The sequence below is a fragment of the Phodopus roborovskii genome, unplaced genomic scaffold, assembly GCF_943737965.1.
Source record: "Phodopus roborovskii unplaced genomic scaffold, PHOROB, whole genome shotgun sequence".
In the NCBI taxonomy this organism is placed as follows: domain Eukaryota; kingdom Metazoa; phylum Chordata; class Mammalia; order Rodentia; family Cricetidae; genus Phodopus; species Phodopus roborovskii.
In genome coordinates, this window is record NW_026125281.1 from 14665771 (window position 1) to 14684874 (window position 19104).

The following is a 19104-nucleotide window of genomic DNA, read 5'->3' on the forward strand; positions in this document are numbered from 1 at the left end:
TCACTATCTCCCTTTGTAGTCCAGCCCCCCCCCCCAGGCCATGGCATGGAGCTGCCCACATTTATAGTTGAGTCTATCTACATCAATTAATTTGATCTAGAAAATTGTTACAGACAATATGTCCCTGGTGGTTTCTCTGGTGATTCTAAATCCCACCAATGCAACGACCAGGATTAACTGGACACTCGGGTATCATGATGTAAAATACAGCCCAGGTACATCCTATACACCTGGTCTTGTCATGCCTGAGAAATATTAAGAAGTCCTGGCCTACAGAGAGGATGCTGACAAACTGCCCACTGTGATGCTGGGGAAGACATACTGTGTTACTTGGGATGTTAGCCAACATCCTCTAGCAGGTGAAGATGAAATTTCAATCTTCAGTACCCTAAAATACAAGGAGGGAGAGAAAGAATGATGATGGGAGGGAGGAGGGGGAGAGGTAAAAGGAGAGAAGAGGGGGATAGGGGATAAAGGATAGGGACAGAGATAGAGAATGAGATCAGGAGGAAGAGAGAGACCCACCTAGAGTATCAATGAATCTGAACAAATGGTTGATGTTTAGTCATGGAGAATCAGAGACTATCCTCCCATCAGGATCAAAGGAGAAAAATGAACGCAAACTACTGATCTCAGTGTTTGCCAAAAGGTAATTCCAAGTAAATTCTGGTTGATAATTATGAAGCAGCTGCAAATAGAAACATATGTTTTGGGGTTTGTTGTTATTGTGTGTGTGTGTGTGTGTGTGTGTGTGTGTGTATGTGTTTAGTTTTTTATTATTAGCATAAGTTTTATTGAGTCTTTGGGAATTTCACATCATGTAGGCCAATCCTTTTCCTCTCCCAGTCACCTCCCTCCCCAAAAGAAAATAATTTTAAAAGAAAAAGGAAGAAGAAGGCCACTTTGCCCCTCTGTCTTCCCTGCCCCTCCATCGCATGTTCATTTGTCACAGTGGTCTTAGCTGTGATGTGTCATGCAGGACATCCTTTTGTCCAAATGGTTTGAGTTGTTGGTCTGATTCAAGGACTCTGGCTTTTGCAACACCATCACTACTGGACCCTCACTGAAACTTCTCTTGAATATACTACTGTTCCCTGAGTCATGGAGATCCTAACCCTGTCACATGCTACAGCAGCAGAGAAGAGGAGGATATTTGGGTGGGCCAACTCAGCCCTAGATGTGGTCCAGGGTGGTACTGAGTTAGTCCTGTCTGGGCTCCATTGGGACCACCCCTCAGGCGAGGATCAGGACCAGCTCTCTCAGCTATGCCATTGAGGTCCTCAGCTTCCCTAACACTGTGATCCTGTAACACACTGATTCTCAGCCTCCCCAATACTGATCCTTTAACACTGTGGTCCTCAGCCTCCCCAACACTGTGATCCTGTAACACACTGGTCCTCAGCCTCCCCAACACTGTGATCCTTTAACACTGTGGTCCTCAGCCTCCCCAACACTGTGATCCTTTAACACAGTGGTCCTCAGCCTCCCTAACACTGTGATCTGTTAACACAGTGGTCCTCAGCCTCCCTAACACTGTGATCCTTTAACACACCGATTCTCAGCCTCCCCAACACTGATCCTTTAACACTGTGGTCCTCAGCCTCCCCAACACTGTGATCCGTTAACACACTGGTCCTCAGCCTCCCTAACACTGTGATCCTTTAACACACTGGTCCTCAGCCTCCCCAACACTGTGATCCTTTAACACACTGATTCTCAGCCTCCCCAACACTGATCCTTTAACACACTGATTCTCAGCCTCCCCAACACTGTGATCCTTTAACACTGTGGTCCTCAGCCTCCCCAACACTGTGATCCTTTAACACTGTGGTCCTCAGCCTCCCTAACACTGTGATCCTTTAACACACTGGTCCTCAGCCTCCCCAACACTGTGATCCTTTAACACACTGGTCCTCAGCCTCCCTAACACTGTGATCTGTTAACACAGTGGTCCTCAGCCTCCCTAACACTGTGATCCTTTAACACACCGATTCTCAGCCTCCCCAACACTGATCCTTTAACACTGTGGTCCTTAGCCTCCCCAACACTGTGATCCTTTAACACACTGGTCCTCAGCCTCCCTAAATCTGAGACCCTTTAACACAGTGGTCCTCGGCCTCCCTAATGCTGTGACCCTTTAGTTTAGTTCCTCATGTTGTGGTGACCCCCAACCATAAAATTATTTCTGTTGCTACTTCATAACCATAAGTTTGCTACTGTTATGATTCATGAATTGTAATGTAAATACATGTGTTTTCCAATGGTCTTATGCCACCCCTGTGAAAGGATTCATCGACCCACAGGTTGAGAAGCGCTGGGTTACGACGTGCCTTGGCTTTTTTCAGCAGTTGGACATAAAGGCAGGAATGGGTGTGGGTGTCGGGAGTTGAGAGGCTGAGGGTATGAGGATTACTTGAGCTCATGAGTTTGAGGCTAGCCTGGGCAACATAGCAGGGCATTTCCTCAGTAGCTCAAGAAAGAGCAACTGAGGAAGGGCAATCAGAACTTCAGAGGCAAAACTAGCCACAAGAGCAAGCTTTTAAAATTACGTTATTAAAAAACATGGAAGTTAAAAACAAAATCGCAAACTGAAGTTACCATACCCAAAGCCTTGGGGGGTTAAACTTTCTCACTTTTACAACTGAATTTCGAGTTCAGCTCTCTGAGGAGCCCAACAGGTGTCTCTCCCAACAAAGGGCCATTTTTCAACAGATTACATTCAGGGACAAGGGAGAGAGCAGGAACACCGCCTGAGTCAGCCCCGCAGTGTCTCAAGGGCAGTTCTTGCAACCCCTTTAAAACTTACCCAAGTACGGCAAAGAAAAAAACCTCAGCCAATCAAAACTATACTAATATAACTGCTGTTTGCTTGACCAATCGTGTTTGAGATAACATAACTGTCCCTCTGCATAGACTGGAATAAACACTCTTGCTCTTCCATACTGCCTGTGTCATTCTCTCAGACCCTTACACTCTCAATGAACTTCTTTAGTTAGAAGAACCATTCTAAAGCTTGGCAATTCAGGTTGGGTTTTATACTTTCTCTATCAAATGTATTGTTATAAACTTATCCATCAATAAAAATGAAAATTCATGACAGAATTAGAAAAACAATTCATCTGTGCTCCCTGTCTACTATCTGCATTTAGCCCTCCCTCATTCCCCACTGTTAACCCTTTCTTGTTCTCTCTTCTACATGCCATACTGTAGCATACATTGCATTTTTTGTTTGTTTGTTTTGTTTTGTTTTGTTTGAGACAGGGTTTCTCTGTGTAGCTTTGGAGCCTGTCCTGGCACTTGCTCTGTAGACCAGGCCTCAAACTCACATAGATCTGCCTGCCTTTGTCTCCCAAGTGCTGGGATTAAAGGTATGTAGCACTACTGCCAGGCTATATGTTTGTTTTTATATGAACCCATTTTATTGGAAAAGTTCTGCATTACGGGGAGAATATGTGGGGTTTTTTTTTCTTTTGAGGATTATATAATCACACTTAATAGTATATACTCTAACTCTCTAAGTCCAACCATTTATTTCCCTACAGATTTTGTGATTTCATTTTTCTTTAGAACTGAAGAGTGGTTCAATATATATAAAGTTTTCCTCATCTGCTCACCTGTTGGTGGACATCTAGGCTAATTCCAGTTCTTTGCTATGATGAGGAGCAATGAACAGAGTAGAAATTTCTCTATGGTAGTATATGGGTATATGCCAGGAATGAAACAGAGGGGTCATATTGTATTTCTAGTTTTAAGTTTTTGAGAAAACTTGTTTCTATGATTTTTTTTTTTATTTGTACCCCCACCAATTTTGGATGAGAGTCCCTGTCTTAGGTTTTGAGAACTGATAATATGCATAAAGTTCCACAAATGCATTGGCCGTGCAGTGCACGCCTTTAATCCCAGCACTTGGGCGGCAGAGGCAGGCAGATCTCTGTGAGTTCGAGGCCAGTCTGGTCTACAGAGCGAGTGCCAGGATAGGCTCTAAAGCTACAGAGAAACCCTGTCTCGAAAAAAATAAAAATATAGGACCCAGAGCTTGACCAGCAAACTGAAAATAACACATTGCTAAGTGTTCCAGTTACACTTTGCAACTGTAAACAACTTCCCAGAATGAAGACGAACACAGCCTCCAAGTTTTTGTGAGGATGAAGGGATGAGGCCTCTCCAGAGCTCACATTTCCTGGGAGGTGGGATAATCAAAATCTGTGGTAACTGTACCTCAAACTGTAGTTTCCCACCCTCAAAGATGAAGCTAAGACTGAGTTGAACCTTTGCTTTGCCTTGCTGGAAGTCCAGTGCTGACAGGAATTCTGTTCTTCAAAAAGACTTTTGTTCCAAAGGTATCCCTCAGTCAGCTTCTACTCACTGTTCACTCTTGGCTCTCAATCCTAACCGTTCTCCTCATGTCTGACCTGAAAGGTAGGTCTGCATGACAAAACCTACAGCTGTAGCTACTCAGTTGATTTCGACAATTAGTCAGCTTTCTGCTGCTGTGACAAAATTCCGGAGAGAAGACCAACCTGAGGGAAGAAAGAACTCCTTTGTCCTAGAGTTTCAGTTTCGTTTCTTCAGGCCTTGTGGAAAGGCACCCATTGTCAGAGGAAGGGGCCAAGGTTTCAGTATCCCTTCAAAGCCGCCCTGTCGTTCAACTTCATAATCAACACACACACACACACACACACACCCTAACTTATAAATAGACTTACCCAAATCTTTTCAGATGTTTATCCTGAGCCAGAACAAACAGCTTAAGGCTAGCAGTGATTTCTGTCCTCCATTGCTCTTCAGTACCTGTTACAGACAGGTTAAGTCACTGGTCAGTGAGCACAGAGACTCAACACTGTGAAGTCAAGCATACGGGGTGGAGTAGGAAAAGGGATCAAGCCGTAGGGAGTGAAAAGCAGTCAGCAGGAGAAAAGCAAGGAAACCAGGGGAGCTTGGAGTAATGAAGTACTCCAGAGAGGAGCTATGCCGAATGCTGTTTCAGCTATTCGGGGTTCTGCTGAGAGCTCAGAAAAGAAGAAGCTTATAGTGACCAATAAATGTGGAGTTTGACAAGGAAGCATTGTGGAGGAGAGGTAGTAAATCAAAATGGACCAAAAAAGATGAAAACAAAAAAATAAATGGAAACAGGATGGGCAAGCAGAAACGTCAAGAAGCTCTGTCAGGAATGAGATGCTGGAAGGAAATGCAAGATAAGGGAAAGCTCGTCTTAATCTTAAAAATATGTTACCCTCCACCAGAGAGGAGGTGGAAAATTGTAAGAACCAGAGGAGATGGAAGACACCAGGAGTACGAGACCCTCTGAATCAACTAAGCCAGGCTCACAAGAGCTCACAGAGACTGAGCAGCAAACACAGGGCCTGCGGGGGGGGGGGGGGGTCGGCATCAGGCCCTCTGCAGATGTAGCATAGCTAAGCTTGGTATTTTCGTGGGACTCCTGACTGTAAGAACAAGTGAGCCTCTGACTCCTGTGCCTGCTCGTGGGGCTCTTCTCCTCCTGTTGGGTTGCCATATCCAACTTTGATACGACAGTTTCCGCTTCGTCACGTATTTTATTTTGTTATATTTGGTTGTTTTGTCTTAGAAGCCTGTTCTTTTCTAGTGATAGACAGAAAGGAAGGGGAGCAGGGGAGGGGTGGGGGGGGAACTCAGAAGAGTAGAGAGGTGAAACTGTAATCAGGATATATTGTACGACAAAATAATCTATTTTCAATGAAATGAAAAAAAGATACACTGCCATTCAGGTGGGAATAATCCAATCGATGAGATAGATCAACTAGGAGAATGACAGAAGGAAGCTAGTTCCAGATCCTCACTTGCTGGGAAGAAAGAAGTTAGTCTTTGAGAGGAACATTTATACCTTTAAGACATACAAACAAAGATGGAGCACAAGAGAAAAAAAGCGGTTAGGTAGAGATTGGGTGGTGCTAGAAAATGTCTAGCTCCTAACAAACTAATACAGCGTAAACACCTCTCTTCTGGGCGAATGTTGAAGGAAACCCTTGGAAAATATTTCTCCCTTCTTCTTGTCCAGGAAAGGCTTCAAGTAGGAAGTTCCACTTTCAATCAGAAATGTGCTGTTGCTATAGGTGCAGGAGATGAACTCAACTTCACTTTGTGGAAAGGTGCAGTGAACACTCTAAATGGACACTGCGGACTCAGAAGGGGCCATCCGAGGCTCTGAGAGTTGAGAGAGTAAAAGACTGCAAAGGGTTAATCATTATAAACACGGCTAGGCAGCTGTGTCTGCTAGCTGGCTATTCTAGGAGTTAGAGAATTCTTTCTTCCCACACAGGAGGACATTTCAAAAGAATGGCTCTTAGGCCCTTGAAAAAAAACCACTTCTGAGTTGCCGGAGATACACGTGCATTCTAAAGGAACAAAGGAGTGGGAATGACTAAAAAAAAGTAACCCTTTTGGAAGTTATTTGTTGGTGTATGTGTGGTGGTATAAGTATGGGCCCCATGTTCATGTTTGTGTCCTCCTGGGCAGTGTGCACATGTATGGAGGCCAGAGGACAATGTCAGGGGAGCTCCTCTATTGCTAACCACCATTGCTCGTTTGTTTGTTTTTCTTCTTGAGACAGGGTCTCTGATTGTCTGACTGACTTAGAGTGGCTAAGGATCTGCGGTCTCAGATTTCTCAGTGCTGGGTTACAGTATCTGCCATGCTCGTTTTATTTCTCACATGGATGCTGGGGTACAGTAACTATCATGCTTGTTCTATTTCTCACATGGGTGCTGGGGTAGATACTCAGATCTCCGCTCTTATGGGGCAGGCACTTTGCTGGCAGCTCCCTTCCTACTCCATGAGCCTTTTCAGCAAGTGTACCAGATTATGTAGGCTAGAACAAACAGTAAGCTCTCTTGGCAGCTTTGAACAGGCACCAAAAGGGGCTCTGGCCATCCGAGGGAACTGTTAGAAATGGTGCCAGGGCTGAAGTCATGTGGAGAGGGTACTAGCCGGAAGTTCACAGGTTTTGTTGGCCAAGGTAAAGACCTACTTAAGGAGACTCAAGCAACCTGACTGTTTAGTCAAGGAGAGAATCTGTCATTCTCAAGCTGCCTGGGGCCAAGCTTTCTTCAGTGTTTAATAGAGAGAAAAGGCATATCTGGTCTGTTCTTTCCTTACCTGCTTCTATCATTTTCTCCTCTGACTCCATAGCATCTACTGTAACATTTCTCACATAGAAACTTCTCACACGGTACCTCAGCAATTCTCATAATCTTACGGCAGTGTGCAAACCCCATGAAATACCAGTCGTGCTTGGATTTAATGCAAAAGATAGCAAGTATGTTGGAGGTCAGAGCCTTTCTTCACTACTTTGAAACAGTATGGCAGTTTTTCAAAGTTCAGATGGAGTTATTAGTTTAGCAGCTCCACTCCTTGATTTCAACTCCTCTCTACAGAAATGCAAGTGTATGCATACAAAAACGGGTCCATGAATGCTTATAGCTGCATTATTCTTAATAGCCAAGAGGTGGAAACCCTGACATGCCTAGCAATTGCTCAATATATTAATGGAAATGAAGTATGGAATACAATGGAATACACTTCAGTGAGAAAAAGAAATGGAACCTTGACTTATGCTACAGCTCATGAACCTTGAAAGCATTATGCTAAATGAAAGACGTCAGACACAAGACCACATATGTCGTATGGCTTTTTTTTTTTTTATTTGAAATGTCCACACTAGGCAAATTCCTAGAGAAAGGAAGTTAAGTAGTTTTTCTAGGCAAAGGTTTGTGGAGAGGCAGCTAAGAAATAGGGATTGCTCAAATGTAAAGGTTTCTCTTTGGGCCGATAAAAATATCCTAACACTGTGGTCACAGTTGCACCTATCTGTGAATATTAGTCAGAACCATATAGCCTGATAGACTAAAAATGGGCGAGTTGTTGACACTTAGGTGGTCCATCATTAGTGATGTTACTTAAAAAAAAATGCCATCGATTATTTCAATAACTGCAATTTGGGACTGAAAATCCTAACCGTTGCTATTTTTCTAGTCCCGGCGCCAGCAACTGGGGGTCTCCCGGGCAAGCCCGGGCTTTCTCGTGTGCGATCGTCCGCACGCCGCCGCCGCCGCAGCGCTGCAGAGGTTAGTCGGGACCGTGCAGGACGCGGCTGCCGCCCGCCGCCCCAGGTCAGCGCGCGCCCCTCCTCCGGGCCTGAGTCACGGCGTCGCCCGAGCCCGAGTCCCCACGCGAGGATGCTGCGGTGAGCGCGGTGGGGACGCCGCGGGCCCTGGGGCGCAGCGTGGGGCTCTCGGCCGCCGGGCGGCGCCGCTCGGGACTGCTGGGGACAGTCGGCGGCCTGCGCGCCCCGGGCCTCCATGGCGTTCACCCGGAAGAGGCAGCGCGAGCAGCAGCTGCAGCTCTACTCCAAGGAGAGGTGCGCGGGCCGGGGGGCCGGGGGCCGGGCGGCATCTGGGCGCTCTCCCACAGGCCGCGGCCGCCTCCGGGTCCGGGAGCCGCGAGTGGGCCCGGCTGCAGGGGACCTCGGGACGCGAAGGCACGGGCGGCCCGCGCCCGCGTGGGGCCGAGCAGCCCGCGTCCGTCCCCGCGCACCGGGCCCCGCGCCCCGCGCCCCGCAGCCGGCCTGCGTGGGGAGCCGAGGGGCGATCGCGGTCCCCCGCGGCCCAGGAAGGACTCGGGTAAAGAGCGCCGGCCTCCCTCCGATCCCGTCCCCTTCGAGGGAAGCGCACTTCCGTCCCGCGTGTCCTTCCCAGGGCGCTTGTGTGACCCGCACGCCCGCGGATAATCCAGCAGTGCTTCCAGTAGGAATGCCGGCTCCACCGCTTTTTGCAAACACGGGGTTTGTGGGAGCTGCGGTCGGACTGTCAAGTTGTCGCTCGGTAGAGCCAGCAAAGCTGGTTATAACTGGAGACGCAGATGCAGTTTTTAATTCTGGGTGGATTTCCCTTGACCTGTAGCTATTACTCAACCTGCCGCTTCCTTCCCAAACGACCATCGCTCTTTAATCTGTGATGTTGGGCTGACCAGGTGGTCTGTTCTGAAATTGCATTTCCCACCTGAGTTTACATGGGGTTTCTTTGTCTGGCACCAACGACTTGCAAAGACTTGTTGGTGCTGTGTTTTTTGCATCCATGAGCATGGACGTTTTAAACGCTTGAACTGTTTGTCGTGTTCTAGACTTTATTGATACTCATTTGTAATAACCCTGTGGCTTCAGTGATGAACAGGAAAACCGGCAATGTTGTTTTGTTCTGTTTTGTCTTTACATTCTGACTGTTGTTTTGATGTCTTGCACTGTTTTGTAATGGTAGGAGAACCTGCTGTCATTGCTATTTCCAGCATATGCTGTTTTGTTTATGTGTTAGGCACACAGCACTCACTCCCAGGTAAGAGTTCTAGCCCAAGCATTTATCAGCTATCAACATCAACTATTCTCTCCAATCATCATTGACATTGAATTCTACTTCCAGGTCACCCCAATTTTTTTTCTTTGCCTAATGGCTTTTCAATCTTAGGGTACACAGAAATATATTTTTTAATTAGGGAAGTATCTCTGACTGTGAGATTTAAACTTAAATCAAGGAAAGTCTTTATAAATCATACAATTCATTCAAAAAGGCCAACTTTTAAAAGTTAACTTTGGAAAACCAACCTTGCTGAGACCCAAATTTAACATTTCTGCACTCGTGTTTCTCGGCGTATCTATCATGTGGCAACCTTAAGGACAAATGAGCACTATGATAAAGGCCTTTGGCTCCCGCTATCTCCGAGAACTGTTCCTTCTCCAGGGGAGTTTGAGGCTAGTGTGAGAGATAACCAGAGGCCTCTCCTCTGCACTGTGCGCTCACTGGCTCCTCTCATACTGAGTTTGGGATTTTAGATTTCTATAACTGCCTGCAGAACAGTGACCCCAGAGAAAGAGAGACTGAAGTTAGCCCATGTCTCCGATTGCTGATTCAGCTCCAATTAGAATAAGCAGAGCTTGTTGAGGAGATTTTGTGCCAGGAGTTTGGATCCCAGCGATTACAGGAGAAAGGGTGCAACAAAGTGGACATGTATTCTAGACGTTTAATGGATGGAGGTGGCTGGAGATGGTATTGTACATAGCATTTGAGACGGTGGAGAAAGAAGCCTGCCTTGAATTGTTAGGTACCATATGAGTCACTCAGTTAAATATTAATTTCAGATAATTTTCTGGCATATGTTCCCATGGAGATTTAGGGACATATTTATACTAAAACCTTAGTGTAGGTTAATGATAATGTTTCTCTAAAATTCAACTTCAGTAGGAATCCTGTGCTGCTACTTGCTAACCCCACACTGCCCCGCACTTCTGGTGTGAATGAATAGCCAAGCACTGGTACTATTTGCTGAAGTTTTTTGGGGAAAAAAATTGCTTTAGTAATTTTCAGGACCAGAATGCAAATCAGTTCTGTTTGTTCAAATTAAGTGCTTTGTATCCCTACCATTCTGTCAGCAGCCATATTAATTTTCCAGTTATTTTAAAATATCATGATTAGATGTTGACAGAAGAGACAAATTCACATATATTCTCTGAAATAACTGAGCATGGCAGGCGTGGTCAGTGGGTAAGGAAATGAGGATGTCCTACAAACTGCCGCTTGCTATTCTATTTCTGAGTTGTCCTATTTAAATTTTATCTTCACAACTATTTTTAATCTTACTTTTGTAGAAGTTTACACAGATGAGACACATGCCTTCAAAGCAGAAGTTTTCTTTCTGTGATGTAATACAGTGAACAGCTGTGGTTTGTGAGCCGTCATGTCAGGATAAAATGTTAGCGTTCCTTGGTTTTCTCTTGTATGCCTACATGTTACATGAATAGTTTTGCAGGCATTCCAGAGACTTCCAGTTGGCCTTAGAGAGCCCATGGACATATGATTCCTTGGTTACACGGATATTAAATTCCTTTTATTCGACATGTTTGTTTATCAATTGAGTTTGCATTTATTAAAAATATTTTTCAGAATACTAAGTGATTTATTATTCTCCTGTGTAATCTTCTAGTTTTTTTATATCCCTTTTGTGGGTTATGCCAGAATTAAAAAGGAGATAAATTGCAGACTCAGCATTCAGTCACTCAGGAATGTAATGGATCACAAAAGTTGAACCTTTATAAAATTGCTTCATTTTTTTTCACTTATAAATCATTGAGAGAGAAAATATATGTTGCAAATATTTGGTTGACTTAGGATTTACATTGGCTTCATCAAAAATGCTTAGTAGCATATATCCTTATTCTGTTGTTATTTCATATTAATTTATTCCAAAACAAGAATCTGCCCATAAGTGGAATTGGAGCTTTTTTTTTTTCTTTCTGTATGATCTGCATCAACTGCATCCTTTAAGTGTGATTTGAGTAAGAGTGGTTACTGAAGTTTTAGCTTCTTTCCCTCTTTGCTTTCTTCCCTCCTTTTATGAGATGGGATCACAGGCAGTACAGGCTAGACTTGATCATTGACCCTCTTGCCCTCACCTCCCAAGTGCTGTGGTACACGCATGCATCACACCCAACATTGTATCAACCGTGGCGCAGTGACATTTTCCGTTTTTGTTGTTGATGTACTGGGGATTGGACTCAGGGCCTCATGCGCGGTAGGCAAACACTTCTCTGAGTTACATCTTTGGCCTGGTTTCTTCTAAGTACTCCAGTGATCTTAATTTTAACACCAGACATTTAGAAACTGTTCTAACATTTTCAACTTGAAAGATTTTGAAAATTGTGTTTTTTTATTTTAATTGATTAGAATTATTTTTTTTTTTTTACTTGTTTTCCCCCCCCTCAGTACTGGGGATGCTGGGGATTGAACATAGCCCCCTGCAGATGGAAGGCAAACGTTCTATCAAGTCCTGTTACTTACTGTTGATTTGTATTTTATGAGAAACTTAGAATTGTCTTTTTTTTTAAGTGGATCTTTTAGGAACCTTATAATAACCTCACTGTTTCTAGTAATTTGTTTTATCTAATAGTTACATAGTTGTATCAGGTGATTTTCAATATACAAAATTTTCCATCCTTTTAATTTTTCTATAACCTTGTGTTTTATGCATGAATGCATGTTATCTAACTTTTAAACTTAAAAAATTACTTTTGCTGATTTATTTTTCGAATGTACATGTGTGTGGACATGTGTGAGTGGAGGTCAGCTGTAGGAGTCACTTCTCTGCTTCTACAGTGTGGATCCAAAGCAGCAAATTTGGGGTGTCGGGCTTGTTGACATTTTTTAGTAGTTCATTTTGAATCTCAGTCTTCAGGAAAATTTCATTTAGTACCATTGCAGACTTATTTCTGCTATCTTACTGCATTCTTTGACCTCATCTCCTCCCCGACCCCTTTTCTTTTGGATTAAGTGAATGCAGAGTGTGGGGTTCTATGCTCTAATTTCATCTTTGTTTTAATATCTGAAGCTAATCATTCTCTCCTTCCTCTCTACCGATGTGCAGGCCCTGGAACAATTACTCTGTTGTCCCATACTAAATTATAGTCCACTGTTGTCCAGTTAGATCTGTTGTCCAGTTAGATCTACACATTAAGCATTGTGGTTGCCTGGTTAATAACTGTGTGGTTTTATGTGTGTGCTTGCTACTGTCTCTGAAGGGTTTTCCCTCTGCAAGTCATGTTTTCCTTATGGAAATTTTCTTTCTTAATAATATCCTGTTAAAGTTCCCCCAAGTGGGATCTAATTGATAGTCAATTGCTTTTGTTTTTGCATGTGTGAACATACCCTTCTTTTACCCTTGCTTTGAGAGTAATCTTGCTGGATGTACCATTTGCTTACCGTTTTTGAAGATTCTAAACAAAGGCAGATAGATGACCAGAGAATAGGCCAGGACTTACTAGAGAAGTGGTAGATCATGATTCTACTAGCAGAGAAATGGTTGGCTGTTGATATGTCCTGCTCTCTTGAACATCACTGAGCTACCCACCTTTGCCACTGGAGTTAGGGGGAAACGTGAACTCTGCAGAATGACCAGGTGTCAAGACACAGTAGGTCCTGCTGGTTAGCCCTGGGCAGCCCAGCATTTGTGGCATTGGGTTGTCTCTACCCCCCCCCCCCCCCCCCCGCTGGCTTAACTGGGAACTACCTAAATCCATCAGATCTGGCAGGGTTTGTGGTATCCCTGTCCAGCGTTAGGAACAGTCATTTGGAAGCTGGATCTAAGCCTGTTGACAGGAGGGATTTTCAGCCTTAAACATAAACCAAAGCCAGCTTCTGGGCAGCTTCCCAGATCACCACCTTCTCATCTGCACCAAACCAGAACTGCTACTGTTGAATTGTTGTTTATAATGGGATATCTTCTCTGGAAGCTTGGGGGCCTCCTCTCTGTGGTGGGTGCTGCCATTTATCCAGCCCTGCTGATTTCTTTAAACTCAGATTTTTTTTTCCTGGTCTGTTTTCTAAATAAGGTTACCTATTCAGTACCCCCCCCCCCCGACCACTACCTCTTATAGTTGAACTTAAGTAACTAAATAAATGATTTGGCAGGGCCACGTAGCTTGGTCATGTGCGATGGCTAATTCTGTCACCTTGGTTGCATTGGGAAGCACCTGTGCACACACCTCTAAGTGTGTGTGAAGACATTTCCAGAGAAGATTAACAGAGGGCAGGACACATGCAGAATGTAATGGCCATTCTGTGATGAGAGGAACAGGAAGGAAACCCTTAGCTCAGTCAGTTCTTTCTGTGTCTTGGGACTTTGATGTTAGCTGCTGCTGCTTCCTGCCAGGGTGAGCTAGAATCTGTGGAACTGTGAGTCACAAGGAGAGTGCAAACAAGCATTAGCACTGAGTTCTTGGGCCCAAGTTCAGCCTTTCTGTTTCCAGTACAAGGCAGGCGAACAGCTGAGTGGCATTCATTATTAAGGTCTCAAGTTTAAAATGATTCTGGTGTGACGGAAGCCCATTTTATGTGATACTGGAATCTTAGTCGCGCCGCATCCCAGAGGCCAGCGGCATGAGCATGCCTGGAGCTCGCTAGCCAGCAAGAGTCATGGGCCCCAGCCCAGGTCCACATCAAGATCTCATTTTAACCCACTTCCTAGATGATCTCGTGCAGGCAAAAGGCAGAGAACTCAGCGTGATGTCAGTTAGGCAGCCGTGCTTTGTCTCTGTTTGCTTCTTTCCAGCTCTGCCTCTCTGAGTACTGTCTCATGACTCCCGGGGGCCACAGCTTTGTGTGTGCCGCAGATTGCACCAAGGCCCTGAATGTGCGCGTGTGTGCCGCAGATTGCACCAAGGCCCTGAATGTGCGCGGTGAGCACTTCACTACTGGGCTTGGTCATCCGGTCCCACTGGGCTGTGAGTCTTGATGAGTGAGAAAGCTGAAGGATGTTTAAGAGCATTGGCCATGTTTCTGCCACATCATAGATTGTGCAAGCTTGAAATCAGAAGTACCAGGCTTTGTGGGTAGTGTCAATGGAAGGGGTTTCGTTAGCTGAGCTGGGTCAGGAAGTAATCATCGCACCCATTGAGTAGAGAGTATACTTTCTTAGAGTTGGGCTAAGTAATGGAGCCTTACTGTGGAGGGGAAGGACCACAAAAGTCAGCTGGAATAGTGAATTTGGCTTTGCTGGGACCACAGCGTCTGCACAGGGAGAGGGACCAGTAATTTACATGAGCCAATGGGTAAAGGAACTACAAACACTGTTCAGTCACTCAGGTATTTCTATGCAAATTTGTAGAATATGGATAACCTGACACTGACTAGAGGTGTGGGAAGAGGGGACCTCAAGTGAGGAATTGCCTCCATCAGATTGGCCTGGGAGCTGTCTGTCCAGGCATTGTCTGGTTGCTAATTCATGGAGGAGGCCCCACCCACTGTGGGAGGTGCTATCCTGAGCAGGTGGTTCTGGGTTGTGCAAGAAAGTTAGTTTTACCTGAACCTGGAAGCAAGCTGTGCTCCTCCCAAGGTTCTTCACTGCCTGCCTCCAAGTTTCTACCCTGGTCTCCCTAATTCTGAAGCCTTTTCTTCGCGTTGTGACTCCCAACCATAAAACTACTTTTGTTGCTACTTCCTAAGTATAATTTTGCCACAGTCATGAACTGCAATACAAATACGTTTTCTGATGGTCTTAGTTGACGCCTGTGAAAGGGTTGTTCCGCCCCATGTTGAGAGCTACTGCTCTGGGAGATTTGCTGTAGCCTGTAATCGGAAATAAAAACTCTCCTCCCTAAGTTGGTTTTGGTCGTGGAGTTTATCACAGCCACAGAGAGCACACGAGGCCAGGGGTTAATGCATTTTTTGGTGTCACCGAAGCGTGGGGGGCATGGCACTTGTGATAAGAAACCAGTGCTGAAAGCTGCAGATGTATGCACAAGTGTGAGCCTGCTAGGAGGGGCAGGGAGTTCCAAATACCAAGCAGATGCAAAATTCCTCCCTGTTTGTGGAATTCTGGAGCAGTGCCGGTGGGGCCCACACAGTGAGGACCTTCTGGAAAGAGGAACAGAGATAACATGTGGGCATCCGTTCATTGCAGGCCCTGCCAGTGGACAGGGGAAAATGTGACCAAGTGTACCTGAGTGAGATCAGAAAACAGGAAGTGGCAATGGTGACTAATGCTGAGAAGCTTAGTTGAGCTAATTACAGCTCCACACTTCGCTTTTTAAAGTGTTAGTTTAGCCTAATGCAGAGAGCATGGGACTTTTACTTGATGCTGAACATCAAAGAGACGTCAACGAACCAAGTAGCAGTGTAGAAACCTTCAGAAAAAGTCTTGGTTTACCCATTTGCGTCAAGGGATTGGGGACTTACCTAAAAACCTAGGCTTTTAAAGAAAGCAGTATTGAAACTTAAAATATAGCCATTATTACTGGGCAGTTCTGGAAAACACTTTCACTTAAGAAGTAAATGCACTAATCATCAAACTTCTAGTCCAAATTGCCTTTACAGAAGGCAAGGCGGGCAAACACAGTGGTTGTGTGATAGGGCCCCCTCCACGCTATTTTCCAGATCCGAGTCCAGAAGTTTAACTGGCTGCAAGACCATTGGAACACCCTCTGAATGGAAGCTTTGAGAAATGCTGCAGGTTAAGAACACAACACCAAAGTTTTCTGAACTTGTGTTTGAAATGAGGACACATGTAGCTATTAGGTGGGGCCCCTTAGACTTAGGACAGAGAAAGAGACTCTTCTCATGACAATGACAGTCGTCGTCTGAAAGATAATTTCTTTCATAAAATGTGTGAAGATGCAGGAGACACATCAGGGTGTCTGCTGATGTAAAATGCCATGAGAGCTTGCCAGTAGGATTGCAGTTGTGTAGCGGCAACTCTGAGTGTTGCTGAAGGAATACAAATGTACTAGCTGGTGTTGGTGCTGGATGGACAGAAGGTCCATAGACCACAGGAGGGAATTGTCACAGATCTCCAGCATGAACTACCGGTGAAAGTCCTGCTCTGGTCCTCTAATCTCTGTGGGCTGAGTTCTGATTGGAAGGTGGACAATGAAGTGTATAGTTTAGTCACTGTCACTTGGACAGAAGCTAATGTGTTTCTGTTTGGTTGCTGTTTGTTTGTAACTGATTGTGGGTGAACAAAATTAAGATGGGAGATTGATGCTCATACAGTTAGATGGAGTCTAATTGTTGAGTCTGGAAGAATTCTCCAGAACTGCAAATGTCTCAGAAGTGAGGTCCTGGCCTCCTGCTCCTGCTCCTGCCCCCTCCTGGTCCTCCAGGAGCTCCGCCATGGAGTCCTCTCCCATAATGTAACCAGCCACAGAAACTAAGGGTGTCAGTTTCTGTTCCTCTCTTGCAGGCAGCCCTTCACCGTGAGGAGTATTGACCATACGCAGGGCCAGGAGTCCTCAGCATAACTGCTGTTGGGTGACTCTCCATCGAGCTCCTTCTTCATTCACATTTCCACGCAGCTGTCTACTTTGTGTCTCATGGGCTTAAGCATAAAAGGGAGGCAGTTTTCCCCGGGGGTTTTGGACTGCTTTCCTGTCGTGCAAACGTTTAAGTAACTGTGTTAAGCCTCTCTCTTGTGTGCCTGGCCCTGTTATAGGGGTGGTGGGTGTGACTATTATGATGGATAAGGACAGATTTTGCTCTTTCTCTTTCTGCCCCTACAACTCTCTTCAGACTTTGCTACTGGGGAGAGGGGGAGGAGGCAGGGGCGTGGTCGGAGTGGCATTCACACCAGACTGTGATCGCGCTTTTAATATCTACCTGTTTTCTTAATCTCTTCCTTATTTCAAATTCCAAGAAGGCTTCCCTCTTCCCCTTCCCCCACCCTGTTTGTTTTGGTTTTTGAATTTTAAATGATCACTTCGTTCAACCAGCTCCCTGGTAGGATCACAGCAGCCTGGCTTAAGCTGAGGGTAGTTAGGGTATTCAGGGTATGGGTGACAAATCCTGGACAGCCTGGTTTTCCTGTGGCTGGTGCAGTGTCACCCAGGTCAAAGCACTTTTCCCAATGATCTTGTGCCAGATTTACATGTGTAGCCTAGATACAGACCTGATGGTGGGGACATGTGTGTCCCCACCATCAACATGATTGGGGGTAACTGTGGAGTCGTTTTTGCTGTGCGTGCAGTGGTTATCCTTCTGGCTGTCTGGAGTAGAGCAGTCAAGTGTTAAGCATGTCAATGTGCTTTGAATTTCAAGTGACTCCAGGATAGATAGAATGCATGTGTTTAATGTAAATAAATGACTTCCAAAATGACAAAATGGCGTTGGTGGTATAGTGGTGAGCATAGCTGCCTTCCAAAATGACAAAATGTATCTACAAAATGACCCACACTACGAAGGTGGGTTAAACTAAGACTGTGCAAGCCATGGGTACATTAATTATGAGACGTAATTAATGTTGAGCTATAATATTAATAATGTGTGAGAGTGCAATTCATGAAATTGCAAAAATGTTGTAAAGTTTTTAAAAGATAACTTATTATTATGTGCATTGGTGTTTTGCATGCATGTATGTGTGAGATTGTCAGTACCCTGGGACTAGAATTACAGACACTTGTGAGCTGCCATGTGGGTGTTGGGAATTGAACTCGGGTCCATCTGGAAGAGCAGTCAGTGCTCTTAACCACTGAGCAGCCTCTCCAGGCCTGACTTTAAAGGTTTTAAAGCATTCAGGTTTTTTTTTTTTTTTTTTTTTTTTTTAGTCCATAGAGCATATTGTTTGGAAATTACTGTTGAAAGTTAATTGAAATAATTTTCACATAGAACATTTTAATGCAGATACCAGTAAATGCTTTAATGCAGATACCAGAAACGAAACAGATAGCTCCTTAGGTTCTTTCTCTGTAGGTTTGCATGTCTTGTAAAATGTAATATTTCTAAGCAAAGGAAACTACTATTAATGTATGGTAGATTTAGTGCTACAAAGTGGGCGAACATCTGTCTTAATTGCCACGTAGAAGGACAGTTGTTTTGGAAGGTGATCTGGGTTTCCTAGCCTTGTCCAGCCCGCCCGTGTCTTGTTGAAGAACACCTCTCTGTTTCCCCCACCCTGTGGGGAGGAGGGGATAGCAGGGATCAGAAGGAAGGGGTGCACATCAGCCCACTGGGGTGCTGCCACAATTTAGGGTGTTAATTAGTGAGTAAATTCCTAGCTGGTGCCTTCCTGACACATCAAAGGAATGCCCCCCCCCCTTCCGTGGCTGCTGACTCAACTGGAACTCAGGTAGCTGCAAAGCATTTCCGGTTGCACTCGGGTACTTCGGCTTATGACTACCTAATTTATTTTCAATATACTGGACACTAAACCTAATTTATGACTAATTCTTGTTCAGAAATTTTAAAAATGGACAGGTCAATAAAACTTAGATAGTTGGTAAAGCTAGTTCTCTTATAGTTAATTTTACTCTCATGAGTCAGTCTTTTGGGTCAGCTTGTTTTTTTGAAAGAACAGTCTCTCGTGCTTATTAGAGTGTTTTGACTTTCTGTTCCTGGTGTTGTCTAGTCCTTCTTGTATGCTCTTCCTGCTTGTCCGGGTGTTACTCTGTGGTGTTAATAAGTAGTCTTTGCCCTTCCTTCTGACCCTGCCTGCGTGCTCTCTGTCTGCTCTGTTTGGATTCCTGTGCTTGTTTGGGTCTTGCTCTCTCACATCAGAGCTACTCATCATGGAGTGACTCTTTGATGCTTGGCACTGGGT

General features: G+C 44.9%; 1 protein-coding gene across 1 annotated transcript in view; it reads left to right on the top strand.

Moving 5' to 3' along the window:
• The first annotated feature begins 8100 nt into the window (after positions 1–8100).
• The window catches only part of Nsmaf (neutral sphingomyelinase activation associated factor), a 50703-nt gene continuing 39699 nt past the window's right edge, over positions 8101–19104 (top strand). Inside the window, exon 1 of the mRNA XM_051197411.1 lies at positions 8101–8395. Within this exon, the coding sequence (XP_051053368.1) occupies positions 8337–8395 (59 nt within the window). The 5' untranslated portion in view covers positions 8101–8336. The remainder of the gene's footprint in view (positions 8396–19104) is intronic.